Genomic DNA, 17,240 nt, shown 5'->3' with positions numbered 1-17,240 from the left:
TGATAAAATATGGCCACCACCAACCTACTAAACCTGATAAAATACGGCCATCCATATATTACTAAATCTGATAAAATATGGCCACCACCAACTTAGTAAACCTGATAAAATATGGCCATCCCTAACTTACCAAACCTGACAAAATATGACCATCCACAGCTAACCTTTCCTCCGCCGAGGTAGCACAAATGTAGCCATCAGCCTGACGACTACTTATAGATAAATAATATCTCTGCACGGTTATTAAGACACTGAACCAAGAGACAGCCGACAGGTAAGTCAAAAAAAAATGTTAAAATATGGACTCAGCTAATGATGGTGTATCGGGTTTGGTTTAGAAGTCGCTAGTGAGGGAGAATAGGGAGGGGGGGTGTGTTTATGCTACCTGGACTAAAAGAGTACTCAACAGCTGGTGCTTGTCCAGGCCAGGTGAGAGAGGGTGTAGGGTGTCAAGGGGTGGGGGTGGGGGAGACTTTCAAACAAACGATCGCATCGGAATAGTAGCAGCTTCTGTTATAAACAAATAAGGTACTTTTAAGTACGCCGGAGTGGGTCATCGAACGTAGATGTCTGTGTGTGCCGAGATCTCTACCCTATTCATGGCACTGATACAAACCACAAGCAGAGTCCAGGCCTTATCCTAACCCTGACCTTAATCCTAATCATAACCTTGTAGCGATACCAGGAGAAAAAATGTGATACCAAGAGAAAAAACGATACGATACCGTGTTGCCTTTGAAGTGTTGTTTGAAGAATTAAAAAGCGTGTATACGTACATTTAACTAACAGTGCACAAACTATAATCAGCGTTAATCCTATTTTACGAGCTTGATAAAAAAAAAAAAGTAAGGGATACTTAACTAGGCTAAATCATGCGATAGGTGCTCAGTGAGTTCTTCACTGAAAGGGTTTCCAATTAAGGAGGTCAAGTTGGGGTAGGCAGGAGAAGTAAAAACCTGCGAGAGTTAAATCTATAGTGATAGGACCACGAGGACTTCCAGGTGTAGGACCTCCAGGTGTAGGACCTCTAGGACCTACATGTAGGACAGGTGTAGGACCTACAAATGTAGCCCCCCCCCCTCCCCATGGTTAGGAGAGCAAATGATCAAACATATTTTACGTCGGCATGTTTTAAATAGAAACTATTTCTAAACCCCGGGTAACTAGCAAATTCTGACATTATACTTTTTTTAAAAACTATTTTCATGAGTAAGGCATTAAAGAATTTTTGTAACGATTTTACATGCTCTTCCTCTGGTGGCTTTATGTAAACCGTACTGACTGTATATGTTACTAATCTCAAGCTAATGTTCGTCATCTCATGAAATCTTAACCAAACTATTTTTTTTCTACGAACGTTATCATTATCACTACCCCAGGCCTAAAGCATCCTATTAGAGGCTATGAAAATTACGACTTCTAACCCCAAGTCTTAACTTCGGATTCCGGGCTCGAGTCCACTCAGCTCTGATGGGTACCTGACTCACGTTAGGGAAACAAAGACGGCCGGGCATATTGCAAGGGTAATTGAAACAGATTAACTCTACTTCAACTGCCCCATATGTCTGGGGCACGAACGAGAAAGATGATGATGATGATGATGATGCTATGATCTCACAACGTAAGGCGCAGGTACAACAAAGTACAAAGCATTGGCCCTACCCGTGATAATATTCATATATTTGCATGTCTACACAAAAGAATTTCTTCTTTCATCACCAAGGAAGAAATGCTAAGTAACGTTGTGTTAAAAAAAACGAAAAGGGACAAAAGAAGAAAAAACCTTGAACTACACCGCCTGCAGGTAAGAGGAACAAGGGAAGGCAAAAGTGAGCACATAAACCAATAGCCTTGGACTTTTATCCCTACAGAATGTTTTTTGTTTTTTTTTTTGTTTTTTTTTTTTTTTTTTTTTTTTTTTTTTTTTTTGTGAAAAGAGAAAAATCGGTGGCGTTTTTTATAATGCCTAGATACAAAATGCATGCCATACAAACATTTTTCCCTCAACCAATATTCGCAGCAGAAAAAAAAAAAGTTTATAAAAAAATAAATACCTCGCATCTCACATTCGACCCACTAAGCCGGAGGCTGGATCGGATTTCAAATTGTTATTAACTTCTGTGTAGTGCACATTCAAACCAAAGTTTTGGATTAGAAAAATTAAAATGAGATAGGACTATGAATTAAATTTATATTGCTGTAAGATAGATCACACACAAGAGTACGCGTCAAGTAGAAAATGTTTGGCATCCAATTTCAGTCACCGGGGAAAATTATCCAATCGATATCACCAGAAAAACCAAAGAGGAATCATTGGGATTTCCCGCTACTTGCTACGTCACGTGTATCCACGGGCGACGAGTGGACTATAAGATGAGAAAATCACACAGGAGTAGTGGGCCCTTCGTGTGTTTAAGTGAGTGTAGGGCGATATTGTGCGAGCCCATCCCCGCGTGTCTATTTTATGGTAGGACAGTCCCGTATTATGTATATGGAATAGTAGGACAGTCATGTATTATGTCTATGTAATGATAGGACAGTCCCGTATTATTTCTATGTAATGATAGGACAGTCCCGTATTATGTCTATGTAATGGTAGGACAGTCCCGTATTATGTATATGTAGTGGTAGGACAGTCCCGTATTAGGTCTGTGTAATGGTAGGACAGTCCCGTATTATGTCTATGTAATGGTAGGACAGTCCCGTATTATGTCTATGTAATGGTAGGACAGTCCCGTATTATGTATATGTAGTGGTACGACAGTCCCATATTAAGTATATGTAATGGTACGACAGTCCCGTATTAAGTATATGTAATGGTAGGACAGTCCCGTATGATGTATATATAATGGTAGGACAGTCCCGTATTATGTATATATAATGGTAGGACAGTCCCGTATTATGTCTATGTAATGGTACGACAGTCCCGTACTATGTCTATGTAATGGTACGACAGTCCCATATTAAGTATATGTAATGGTACGACAGTCCCATATTAAGTATATGTAATGGTACGACAGTCCCATATTAAGTATATGTAATGGTACGACAGTCCCGTATTAAGTATATGTAATGGTAGGACAGTCCCGTATTATGTATATATAATAGTAGGACAGTCCCGTATTATGTCTATGTAATGGTACGACAGTCCCGTATTAAGTATATGTAATGGTACGACAGTCCCGTATTAAGTATATGTAATGGTAGGACAGTCCCGTATTATGTATATATAATGGTAGGACAGTCCCGTATTATGTCTATGTAATGGTAGGACAGTCCCATATTAAGTATATGTAATGGTACGACAGTCCCGTATTAAGTATATGTAATGGTACGACAGTCCCGTATTAAGTATATGTAATGGTAGGACAGTCCCGTACTATGTCTAATGGTAAGACAGTTCCGTACTATGTCTATGTAATGGTACGACAGTCCCGTATTAAGTATATGTAATGGTAGGACAGTCCCGTATTATGTATATATAATGGTAGGACAGTCCCGTATTATGTCTATGTAATGGTAGGACAGTCCCATATTAAGTATATGTAATGGTACGACAGTCCCGTATTAAGTATATGTAATGGTACGACAGTCCCGTATTAAGTATATGTAATGGTAGGACAGTCCCGTACTATGTCTAATGGTAAGACAGTTCCGTACTATGTCTATGTAATTGTAGGACAGTCATGTATTGTGTATATGTAATGGCAGGACAGTCCCGTATAACGTCTATGTAATGGCAGGACAGTCATGTATTGTGTATATGTAATGGTAGGACAGTCCCGTATTAGGTCTATGTAATGATAAGACAGTCCGGTATTATGTAATGACAGGACAGCCATGTATTATGACAGCGTTATTGGTAGAACTGCCCTCAACTGCATCAGTATTACGTAAGGACCTTATTGTGCGGCTATTGGGTGCGGGGAGGGAGGGGGGGTCGTTGACAGTTCCCTGACCATCCAAACCTCCCTGGTTTAACCAAACAACAACTTGTATCACTCAGCCCCGTGTCCCAGCCTGCCCCGACCCCCAGCCTGCCCCGACCCCCACCGGCACACGTAGTGGCGAACCTTGTAGCGACCGCACCTAGAGCTATAACGGGATCAGGTAACAAAGCGGCTCAGCGCGTTTGATCAAGGTTATTTTTACACCGATTCCCCATCAGCAGCGTAATTCACCAGCTGTGTAACGAGGTTGGGGAATGTGGGGGACATTCTTCATTGCTTAAACACAACACCGCTGTGTGGCAAGTATGTACATGAAATCGTGTGTAGAATCACAGGAATGTAGCGCTTTGGTCAATACAAATATGCTAGGCTACATGTGTAAGCTCTTGTAGATTAGCCGTATCCATATATTAATATATTTGAAACAGCCGAAACGATACTTTAACCAGTAGGGCCACTTAGGCGCAGATTTTGCCTTATTAAATAAATGTATTAAGCTACAGTACAGTAAGGGGTTTGTTTAATGTTTATATTTGTCATGGTTAGTCACAATAAGGTTTGGGGTTAAATCTAGGATTAGATTCAATTCTAACAATTACCTCACTGTGTGTACCGTGTATGGCTAATTGGTGTTACCTCACTGTACTGTGTACGGCTAATTGGTGTTACCTCACTGTACTGTGTACGGCTAATTAGTGTTACCTCACTGTACTGTGTACGGTTAATTGACTTGTCAGGACTAGGCAAGATGACACAGTGCAGTTGTTATTTTTTCTTCTTTATTTTTTCTTGTGCCATTTTTTTTTAAATTGCTTGGTGGCTATGTTCGTTCAGCAGAGAGCGTTGTCAAAGAAATGTTAATGTGGTGGTGGGGGAGGAGAGAGAGAGAGATGTGTGTGTGTGTGAGAGAGAGAGAGAGAGAGATACGAGAAGATTTTAGCTTCATTAGAAAATATTTAATTAAATTCAACTGAGTATTAAAGTATCATAGAACACGCAAAATTGTGGACAAGAAACAATAGAAAGGCAAATCATGGCAAAGACATTGGCGATGGATTGGGCACACGCTTGGTAAGGGCGTTGTCAGACAGGTCCTAAAGTGGAACCCCCAGGGCAAGACGCTGGGGTCGACCCAGGAAGACATGGGGCCGTAACGTGCTGGAGGATGCCGAGAGGATGGGAATGGGAAAAATTGAACAGAGTGGCAGGAGACGGTGGGGAGTGGGAAGCTTTGACAGAGGACCTATGTTCCGCAAGGAACGAAAAGGTAGATTGACTGAAGTATCTGCAGGCTACATTGGTGGTAAAACGGGGAAGTTTTCACTGAGGATATGGTGACTCTCGCTTTAGGAGGGGAGGTCTAAGAGACGGTGTTGCTCAAGTGATGCCTCTGACGTATCTTCTTGGTGCCAAACTACAAATAGCCTTGTGGTAGGCCGTTTTGCTTGACATGGAACATATTCTCACGATAGAATCAAACACTAGACATTCAAAGCTTGTCAGGAAAAGAAACAAGTAAAACGTTCTAATAATGACGAATACATCTATATTCCAAAAATCAAAATGAATGAAATTGTACACGACTAATACAAGACACATAAAATGTGATTTGTAGGGTCTAGGTTAAGGTCAGTATTGAGGTCAGGGTTAGGGTCAGGGTTAGGATAAGAGCTAGGATTAGTTTAGCGAAACTAGAAAAAATATTCCGACTATGTCCTGTCGCCCTTTGAATGCGCATCACACATGTAACCATAAATTATAAAAATATATCCACACGTCCTCTCCCTCTCCGATAAACCCTCTCTACCTTAATACAGCAGACCAGAGCAGCCTAAATGTCCTGAACTCGACACGATCGAATAAAAAAACTTCACGGCTCTACAAGAACGTACGAACCGCAACTCCAACCGATGACTCAAGTAAACGAAAACATAGTAAAAAGACGTGAATCATTCATTAATAAACATAACAGCCAATGCTAATTTTACCTCCATATATATATATATTTTTTTTATGAACGCCAAATATTTTTACGAGCGTCTGCATGCGATGGATTATTTTCTCTTTAGTTAAAGCGTATTTTTTTTTAAAGGCAGGAACGTCTTATGTTCTGTCGTTATGGGCTGCTGAGGTAAAAGAAAGTATTCCCATTGCCTTTGATTAGCACTCGCATGAGTAGAGGAGCGACGTGCAGGCCAGGTGCTAGAGATTGTGTTACAGAACAGGCTTCAGGCGTAGACAGGGCTCTCTCGTAGGCGCACACTCACGCGCGTTACGCACACGCACTGCACACAAACACTTAAAAGACCGCGAGGTTAGGGTTCTCTGCTAGACGCACACACACTGCGCCCAAACATTCAAGACTGCGAAGACTGGGGTATATTAGACACACGAATACACTAACACTCACTGATTGTAGGATGTACGCATGCATCTGCTAGACTAGACGAACACTTACACATGCACACCACAACTTTACTCAGCTATACTGCGGTCTACTTAACCAAGCCATTCTGAGCTCTACTTAATTAAGCCATACTGAGATCGACTTAGCTATACTGAGATCTACTTGACTAAGCCATACTGAAGTCTACTTGACTAAGCCATACTGAGATCGACTTAGCCATACTGAAGGTCTACTAGGCTAAGCCATACTGAGATCGACTTAGCCATACTGAAGGTCTACTTGACCAAGCCATACTGAAGGTCTACTTGACTAAGCCATACTGAAGTCTACTTGACTAAGCCATACTGAGATCGACTTAGCCATACTGAAGGTCTACTAGGCTAAGCCATACTGAGATCGACTTAGCCATACTGAAGGTCTACTTGACCAAGCCATACTGAAGGTCTACTTGACTAAGCCATACTGAAGTCTACTTGACTAAGCCATACTGAGATCGACTTAGCCATACTGAAGGTCTACTAGGCTAAGCCATACTGAGATCGACTTAGCCATACTGAAGGTCTACTTGACCAAGCCATACTGAAGGTCTACTTGACTAAGCCATACTGAAGTCTACTTGACTAAGCCATACTGAGATCGACTTAGCCATACTGAAGGTCTACTAGGCTAAGCCATACTGAGATCGACTTAGCCATACTGAAGGTCTACTTGACCAAGCCATACTGAAGGTCTACTTGACTAAGCCATACTGCGGTCTACTTGACTAAGCCATTCTGAGATCTACTTGACACGAACTCAACGAGCTTGCCTGAGTTTTTTTTTACTCGGCTTTTGCTTACTTCATGCCCCAACGTTAAGTGCGAGAAATCAAGTGATTAGCACTTGGTTATTCTGTTAGAAATCTGTTTAGCACCAGGCTATCCTGTAAGAAATCTGTAGAGTTTTAAAAGATTAACAGCTCTCAGTGTCCCACCAAAGGCTGAGCTGAAGTTGATAGAATCAGGAGATGTACTGAATAACCATGATTTTTTTTTCGCTTCACAGCAAGTATTTGGTACAATTTTCTTTCGTGTTTGATGTTTACATGCTTTCCTTTGTGTGGGGTTTTATGCGCGTGTACAAATATTAAGAGACGTTTGGCAATGGGATCTTACTAAATGTGTTTTGTTAGGATATTTGTAGCAGAATTAGGGTTAGGGTTTGAGTTTGAGCTAGGGATAGGGTTAGCGTAGGCATTATTATATTAGATTATAGTTCGGTACCAGTTCGGTATTCTCTGGAACTGTAAAGAAACATACGCCACTAGATTACCTTTTCAGTACTAAACAACAGTAGACACGGAGGGTACTGAAGGGCTAACGCAATCAATAAACACGGAGGGTATGTTAGGGTTCACCCTAGCCTTAATCATGTTAGGGTCAACGCAAATATTAAACATGGAAGGTATGTTATGATTAACTCAAACAATAAACACGAATGGTATGTTATGGTTAACCCAAATATTAAACACGGAGAGTATGTTAGGGCTAATGCAAACAATAAACATGGATGGTATGTTAGGGTTAACGTAAACAAAAATAAAAATGAAGGCTATGTTAGTGGTAACCGACTTTCCATTGCTCAGGATAAATCCTGAACGGGTAGCGCTGTGCCGTGCTGCTGAGCTATGAGAAACAAAGGTTAAGTCAGGTTCACGGGTTTAGTTAGGCTAGTACCACCAAATGATAGTCAGTGCATGCTTCATACAACTACGGATTAAATGTATACTACAATCAAACTGTCTTAGATCACAGTGAGATATCGGACTTCTCGAATAAATAAAGTATGTAAAGAACTAAAATCTGTTTACGCATACGATATAATTCAGTTTAACATAAACAATATCTCTCAGTTAAATCATAAACGTAAAAATAACCAACGCAATTAAATATTAGCATGTTATAATTAAACCTGACTCAAAAGTTACGGTAACCTCAACCTAGTTATTACCTGAGCACTAGCCAGTCCTGGTCCTGTAACTCTTAGATTTTTTTTTAAAAGCATAATTACTGGAGCAGGCAAAACACATTCCTCATTTTAATCATTTCCTTCATCATCCCCACCCCTTCCCAAACTAACACACACACACACTCTCACACACACACACGCACTGACAATTCCCTAACTTTGTCTTGTAAAACGAATACAACGCCAACCCTCCCAGCCGCTCAACAGTTTTTAAAAAAAAACCCTCTCTGCGCATCCCACCAAAACAATCAATTCGGCCGTCGCATCGTCTTTGTGATGTCATGCCGCTAGACAAGACAAGTCAGCTTTTAAAAAAAAATCATTCATAAAACTTAAACAACATACACACAACACGCACGTGCACACATATATTTTTTTACTCACATCAGCATCCACGAATATCCTAGTCGCGAGCACACGCAGTAGAAGAGAGAGGAAAAAATACGTCCCGCACAGAAGGAGAAATACAGGTGATATGAAGAGATGGGGGGAAAATGGTTAAAAGCCCATCAAACGAGGGTGAAAGACCTGCTCCTGTGGCTGGGTCAAGTTCTACTGGTAAAGGTAACGCTGGGCTCGGCCTTGAACTTGAATGGAAACAATACTATTGGTTATAGTAGCCACACCCGCCCCCACCCCTCACCCGGGGGTGATAGTCGCAGTCAACTACAGGGTGGTGGGGAGGGGGGAAGTAGGGGATAGGAGAGGGAGGGGGAAAAATCGCATTTAAATATCTGTAAAGCGAGTACTAACGGGAAGTAGCCCCGCCCCCCCCCCCCCCCCCCCCCCACATCAAATCCAATATCTACTAACGAGCCACCAGAAATCAATTCATTAACACGGGCATGTACGGCAGACAAAGAAAAAAAAATCCCCCGGCTCTACGGTAGCACTAAGCCGAGTTAATCCCACTGATGGAACAGCTTGCAGTAACGACGGTGCTATCGCTTGTTTAGTACCGGCCAGTGTGTGGGGTCGGGCTTGATAGCCGGTAAATACTGCCGCAACCTTTTCACCCATCATATCCAAGCTAACTCTAGATCAGTGGTTCTTAACCTGGGTTCGATCGAACCCCTGGGGTTCGGTGAGTCAATCTCACACACCCGACTCGTAGGATTCACGATATAATTATTAAGGGTTCGGTGAATGCGCTAATAAAACTGGCGGAGTTCAGAACCTCCAAGCAGATTAAGAACCACTACTCTAGATACATAGGCCTCTTTATTAAACTGCTTATAACACAGCGCCAACAGAAACATATTGTCACTAGGGGATCTGTGTGAGAAGCTGGCCACTATGTAAACAAAACACAATACTCCTCTAACATTTCCTTTTATACTAGACCCATTTAAACGAGAAAGCCAGGGTTTGAATGACCAATCCATATAAATACAATATCTCCCCCCCCCAATCACTTGCTACGCTAGATATAGAGCCTACCAGATGAAAAACTAGGGACGCCTATGAAAGCTGCAAAATTCCCCAATCCTTGCTGTAGGGGATCCCAAAAGCATGAAAACTAGCGCCGCCTATGAAACCTGACCCCCCATACATGAACGCGATATCCCCCATTACTATAGAGGATCCCTAAAACTAGGGCCGCCGATGAAAGACTTCCCCAAGTGTTGCGGGGATGAGTCATAGCGTGGCCAGGGTGAGTCGACCTCTATTTTTTTATACTGCTAAACAGGGGCGCGAGGATCCACAAGCGGCTGGGATAGAGTGTGAGTAGGGACAACACAGAACTGGGCCGTCTGTTGTACACACTACATCTCCCTCTATGTACAGAGTGTACCGTCTGTTGTACACACTACATCTCCCTCTATGTACAGAGTGTACCGTCTGTTGTACACACTACATCTCACTCTATGTACAGAGGTGTACCGTCTGTTGTACACACTACATCTCCCTCTATGTACAGAGTGTACCGTCTGTTGTACACACTACATCTCCCTCTATGTACAGAGTGTACCGTCTGTTTTACACTACATCTCCCTCTACGTACAGAGGTGTACCGTGTTTTACACACTACATTTCCCTCTACGTACAGAGGTGTACCGTGTTTTACACACTACATCTCCCTCTACGTACAGAGGTGTACCGTGTTTTACACACTACATCTCCCTCTACGTACAGAGGTGTACCGTGTTTTACACACTACATCTCCCTCTACGTACAGAGGTGTACCGTGTTTTACACACTACATCTCCCTCTACGTACAGAGGTGTACCGTGTTTTACACACTACATCTCCCTCTACGTACAGAGGTGTACCGTGTTTTACACACTACATCTCCCTCTACGTACAAAGGTGTACCAAGTTGTACACACTACATCTCCCTCTACGTACAAAGGTGTACCAAGTTGTACACACTACATCTCCCTCTACGTACAGAGGTGTACCGTGTTTTACACACTACATCTCCCTCTACGTACAGAGGTGTACCGTGTTTTACACACTACATCTCCCTCTACGTACAAAGGTGTACCAAGTTGTACACACTACATCTCCCTCTACGTACAAAGGTGTAACGTCTGTTTTACACACTACATCTCCCTCTACATACAGACTAGTACAGAGGTATAGGACCAGTCTCAAAACAATACTAGGGTTGTATTGTCTGTATCTCAATGGTGTGAACGTTCACCTTATAATTCAGTTCTTAAGTTTATGAAGGTGCACAGATTCCACGTATTCTGTTTTCCGGCGTCTAAGATGACTTTATAAACACAGGCGTCTCACTTCAAAAAGTCGAGGGTCATCCTGCATGCTATATAAGGCGTGCATATCCAGAACTATATTTTAGCTGGTAAAAATTCTAGGGTAGTCTCGTACGCCGTTATATACTCCAGAAAAAAAGGCACTATTAATTTATTTATTTTTTTAAATTGCAATGCTAAGGATAGTTCATACAGTGTGCTACTGGAAGATCGCGTTGTTGCACCTATTATAAAACAAAACTTAAGGTGTGGACCCGCATCTAAAAAATATCTGCTTCTTTACAATGTTCTTCTGCCCATATACAGCTTTGTCGTGTGTGTTTTAATACCGTAAGAAAAAGATACGTGTTTTGGTTTAGGGATAAAAAGGTATGATTGAAGCTAAACTTTATCAGGCTTTATAAGCGGGATTTGAACTCAAAACCTTCAGATGCATCATCACAGGTTTGACCAAGCACCAACACAACACGTAGAAATGAAGAAAAGAAGAGGGGACGATGAGTATAGAAGAAAAAAAAAAACAACCCCAAGGTATCAGGAGAAGAGGGGAAGGTGGAGTGGGGGGGGAGGGGTTGATTGAAACATCTGTGACTGTTGACAGTTCAATTACAGCTAGTTTGACACGCGCCAATCAATAGCTTCAGGACAAGTTACAGGCCAGTGTCCACGTGTTCTCGTTGGGGGGGGGGGGGGGGGGGGAGGGTGGTGGGGAAAGGGGGGGAGGGTGGTGGGGAGAGGGGTTTCCAGGAGAATGAGCTATAAATAATGGCACAGTGATGTTTAAAATACATTAATTTGATCACGTGATTAACGACTAGACCGTAACGTTAACGTACCATCATCAGAGTTTTAAAAAAAATGTCTAAACTCTAATAGATGTGGGAGTAACTATCGCGACTATAGTACTAGCAGTCCATACACAGGAACAGACACCGGGTAGACCGTAAAGTTAACATACCATCATCAGAGTAAAAAAATAATTCTAAACTCTAATAGATGAGGGAGTAACTATCGCGACTATAGTACTAGCAGTCCATACAGCAGGACCAGACGCCAGATAAATTAAGTCAAATATAAACTATTGGTCCCTGGCGAGGGGAAATTAAATAGCCATCAACCTACAGTACCCGATTACTGACTTCCCTACTGCTTACAACAGTCGGGGCCAACCTGGATGGTTCGGTACACAATCGCTGACTGTTAAACTCATCTTTAAAAGTGAATATAACCTAGGGTTTGTTTTTTTTTACCCTGAGAGAAAAATCTTTTTTTCTAGATGGGTTTAGGGAGGGTTAAAATAATATAAAAAATATTTAAAAAGAAAAAGAGCATTTGGCTGTTGCAGCTAATTATTTACCTCTGCTGTAGGGTAAAACGTTTCAACAGACGCCTGAAAAACTAACGCTAGGTAAACCTCTAAAGCCTACCTCTATTCCAGGTATGTACACAGTAGGCTCAATATAACCTCAATCTCTATTCCAGGTATGTACACAGTAGGCTCAATATAACCTCAATCTCTATTCCAGGTATGTACACAGTAGGCTCAATATAACCTCGATCTCTGATCCAGGTATGTACACGGTATTCACCCTATAACCTCTATCTCCAATCCAGGTATGTACACGGTATTCACCCTATAACCTCTATCTCCAATCCAGGTATGTACACGGTATTCACCCTATAACCTCTATCTCCAATCCAGGTATGTACACGGTATTCACCCTATAACCTCAATCTCCAATCCAGGTATGTACACGGTATTCACCCTATAACCTCGATCTCTAATCCATTTATATACACATTCGGCCCACTATACGGTCCACTATAACCTTGTTAGCATTATAATTTAATCCAGGTATGTACACGGTATTCACCCTATAACCTCAATCTCTAATTCAGGTATGTACACGGTATTCACCCTATAACCTCGATCTCTAATTCAGGTATGTACACGGTATTCACCCTATAACCTCAATCTCTAATTCAGGTATGTACACGGTATTCACCCTATAACCTCGATCTCTAATTCAGGTATGTACACGGTATTCACCCTATAACCTCGATCTCTAACCTAGGTATTTACACAGTTGTCACTTTATAATATTGATTTACACATTCGGCCCACTATAACCTCGTTAGCAATATAATCTCTAATCCAGGTGTGTACACAATATAGCAATGATGCTATAATATCTAGTCCAGACCTCCATCTACACACAATACACAGCATACAATTTCTAATGACAATATCTAAATCCACATTTAATTTTACACACATCAGTGTGATCTACTTCCTCCACCTCACCCCACACACAGAATCTCAGACTTTAATTCACATAACTTCACACACAGTACATAAGCACACAGTAGAAGCTGATTAGTACCTTTATCTCAAATTCCACCAACTAAAGAATTTTATAGTGTTACATTTTTAAAAACAACTATGAAACTTTTAAGACATTGATTAGTAGAGTGAAAGTTACTAAAGACAGTGGCAAGTTATAAGGATGAAAACAGAGACCTTTTACATTAAAGAACATTGTTACCCCTGTTCGGATGTAGGTCTATATGTTTTTTTAAAAAATGGAGGTACATTATATTTTACAAAAACTCTTCATATAAAATTTAACCTTATTCTTTCTGTATTTATTTTAATTCTCAAAACTAATTTTTAGTTTCAAGGGGAGACTATTATGAAAAGCAAATTTATAAAAATAAAATATCAGTTGTTTCCCTCTAAAATTTTAACATTTATTTCTATTTTTTTTTAACCTTACAACCTTTGCTTAAAATTCTTATGCATTCTAATCCTATTTTTTAAGTGAAAAATACTTTAAGCAAACTTGATTAAGAGTTATGTGAGAAACCATAGTAAGATGGAGGCTCCCTTAAAAACTACCCTGCAGTGAGTAAAGTTTCAGGCTGTTAGACCTGACCCTTGGTAGGTTACTGTAGCTTTTATTTTTTGGTATTCAAATTACTCCAGTTGGTTTGTGTTATCATTTTTTTAAATTTTTGAATAAATTAACAAAATAATTTAATTCTACTCACTCTTCTTCTTCTTGATGCCTTGCTATATGTTCTTCTGGTAATATCAAGTCATCCGCAATATCACTGTCAAGAATTATTCCAGTTCTCCTGCCTACAATAGAATCCAATTCCCGTATATACTCCACTGAACCAGGCTCAGGGGCTGGAGGGGGCACGGCGGTGTCACTCACAATCATGGTGCCGTTGGCCGGTTTCTGTGGTGGGGGTGGGGCGGCCCGCCTGGGCACAGGTACGGGCCGCCCCAGGGAGTCGGTGCCCGAGGACTGCTGCTGTTGCTGGAACATGATCACTTTCTGGGAGATGAGCATGGACGACGTGGACGTGGCCTCGTGGTACGGCGGGGGGTCGGCTGTTTCGTGATACGACGGCGGAGGTAGGTCGGGGGTTATTTCCATATCGATGTCATTAACAGCAGAGGGTGATGAGCCGTGGTCCACGTGAACGCTGTTGGTGTTTGGGGATAAAGGTGCTTTGACCGATGAAGGTGAGGATGATAACACAGATGACAGTTCAATAGATTTTGATTCTGATATCACTGGTTCTAGTACCGTTTGAGCTAAGGGTGCGTCAACATTTTTTTCAGCAAGTTCATCTTTATCAGATGGCGTTTCATTATCTCCGTACAGGAATTTCCGTCTAGCTGCGGCGCTCTCTGCGTGGGTCAGACTACGCCTGGATTCCCGATCGGCAGTTTCCGGTTTATCCGCAGGCGGACTTAAGTTAGCCAAGTAGCTATCTGCTCTCTCAATAGCTGCTTCTATTTCCTCCTTACTCAGCCTCTTTGTGGCTTCCTCCCCCTGGGTTTGCTCGGAAAGTTTTCTCCTCTGTCTCCTGACGACGCCCGCGGTGGATGCCGTCGGGGACGTGGCTGTTGACGATGCTGATTGATTATCACTGGTTGTCTTGGAATGTGAAGTTGAAAGCCCTGGGACTGTTGCTTGAGACCGTAGATGCTGGGTCGGCCTGCTGGAATGCTCTAGTCTGGAACTGTGAGGAAGAGCAGGAAGAGAGGAGGGTAACTCTGCTGAAAGATCATTTACATTATCACCAGAAAGCTTCTCAGCTGTACATTTTTCACTAGCCTTTTCTTCTGAATCAGGTGTGATTCTATCCAAGTCTTCTGTTAGGGCTTTGAATGGGTCTATATTTTTATAGTACTTCCCAGACCTGTCCGCGCTGTCGTCCCGTTTAAGGGAGCCTCTGGTGGGCGACGGTTTGGGACGCAGGAGTGGGTCTTCCTGAGAAGGCTCCACCCCCACATGCTTTTGCTGCTCAAGAGACTGCGACAGAGTCGAGGCAAACTGACTCCGCTTGGTCTCTGTCTTGTGCTCCTCTGTCTTATCCAGGTCTCGGTACCGCTTGAAAGACTCGGAGGATTTGGACGCCATCGGCTCGTTAGACGAAGCAGTCGTCACGTCAGGTAGTGATTTAGACCTCCGGGATTCCTGCTGCTGGTCTTTGTAGCTGGAAGGAAACTTGCGGCTCTCCTGGCTAGGTGACACTGACGTGGGGGACAGCAAGGGGGAGGATGTCCCCGACATGAAGCGAGAAGGGGAGAGCTTCCGCCGCATCACTTTCTCCTTCTCCTGCGTTTTGCGGTTTTCTTCTTCCAGACGTGCGAATAAAGCGCGGGTGTAGTTGAAACGCTGCACATGATTTGTCGCTTCCAGCAACGTCGGTTCCGAGAGAGATATTTGATTTTCCGTGTCGCGGGAACTACAGAGGGAGTCTGATTTCTTTCGTTTAGGATCTTGCAAAGAGTTTGATTGTGACGAGGATGTAGTGCTAGAGTTTTTGTGAGCATGTGACATGGAGTGGGTGGGGGAGAGGGGCGGGGTAAACACAGGGTGATGGAAATGTGAAGTCGCAGCTGGAGGCGCATCAGAGACGAAGCTCCGTCTATTTGGATTCAGCGCGGGCGCCATCGAATGAGCGTGGGGCTCGGTTACTTTCTGTTTCTTAATCTCAGGAGAATGGTCTCCGCTTTCTGTCGCCCTGGCCGGCAGCGAGTGGGACAGTATGTGAGAATGAGCAGCGGAATGGTACGCCTCCCCGTTACCATCCTCACCCTTGTGAGCAATGTTCTGCTGGAACCTCTCCTTAATCTTGCTGACATTAGGCCCAAATAGACTTGAAGACAGACGAGAATTCTGTCCGGTGCCCTTTTCCTCGAAGTGTGTTCTCAGGTTGAGAAACTGTGAGCTGCTCTTGTTGTCTGTCACTAGGGGTGGCAGTGGGGCCAGGTTGTTCTCCATTTTGGTGCTGCCACTGCGATGTCTGCTGGCAGTCAGTACTTCTACCCTTGGATCAAATGTCTCAGACTGGGCCATTTACCTGCAGGATACACATTGCACAGTTCAGTTTCAATAGAATACTAGACAGTTTTGAATACAGGTTTCATACAAATACATGTTTGATACATTTGAAGAATTTTAACTAGGTAAAAAAGAAAAAGGAAATATAAAAATACAAGTTCTATGGCAAACTTCTTCTTCTTCACTCTTAATTTTTTTTTTTTTTTGAGGATTCAAACAAGAATTCCAACTTTGTGGACGAACTGGACGGTGGTCACCAGATCTGCGGGCACACTATGCTATTTTTTAAGGCAAACAATTATATTGTTTAATGAGAGAAAAAATGAAAATGAGAGAGAGAAATTAAAATCATGCTGCAATACTGTAGAAGTAAACAATTCTAACTTACCGTTACTCATAATCATAATTAATCCTTCCACAAATAATCTAAACAGCATAGCTGCCTTATATTTATTAAGTTACTTTGCTCAAGATATAGACTTGGTGTTAAAAGAATTTGTTTTTTAAAAACTATAGTTTAGTTTAATTTTCTCCTCGTTAACTTTCTTACATTCAGTCCTAAAAACCACATAAAGCATTCTCCAAAGAATGCACCCAATATAGAATAATTGTATAAACAACATTGCTAGTTAAAGGGGAGTAATGATAACAGAAGTTAGACATTCCTTTCTAGTTGACTAAGCAGTAAACATGTCAGTTCCATGTGCTCTGCAGAGTTTGAGTCATTAATTAACCCAGCATTTAATCAAACTATCAACAGAGAGAATATTTGTAAACATTAATATTTATG

At 42.0% G+C, this 17,240-nt stretch overlaps 1 protein-coding gene across 14 annotated transcripts in view; it reads right to left on the bottom strand.

Moving 5' to 3' along the window:
- LOC131938356 (microtubule-associated protein futsch) overlaps positions 1-17,240 on the bottom strand; it is a 100,554-nt gene that overhangs the window by 44,029 nt on the left and 39,285 nt on the right. For all 14 annotated transcript variants that reach the window (XM_059296368.1, XM_059296367.1, XM_059296366.1 and 11 more), the window contains one exon: positions 14,136-16,469. In XM_059296368.1, coding sequence (XP_059152351.1) covers positions 14,136-16,465 — 2,330 coding nt within the window. In that variant the 5' untranslated portion in view covers positions 16,466-16,469. The remainder of the gene's footprint in view (positions 1-14,135; positions 16,470-17,240) is intronic.

The sequence above is a fragment of the Physella acuta genome, unplaced genomic scaffold (genome assembly GCF_028476545.2).
Source record: "Physella acuta isolate Inbredline_101_S28 unplaced genomic scaffold, ASM2847654v3 ptg000242l, whole genome shotgun sequence".
Classification (NCBI taxonomy): domain Eukaryota; kingdom Metazoa; phylum Mollusca; class Gastropoda; family Physidae; genus Physella; species Physella acuta.
Note: the sequence above shows the minus strand (reverse complement) of the source record. Positions and strands in the feature narration are given on the sequence as shown.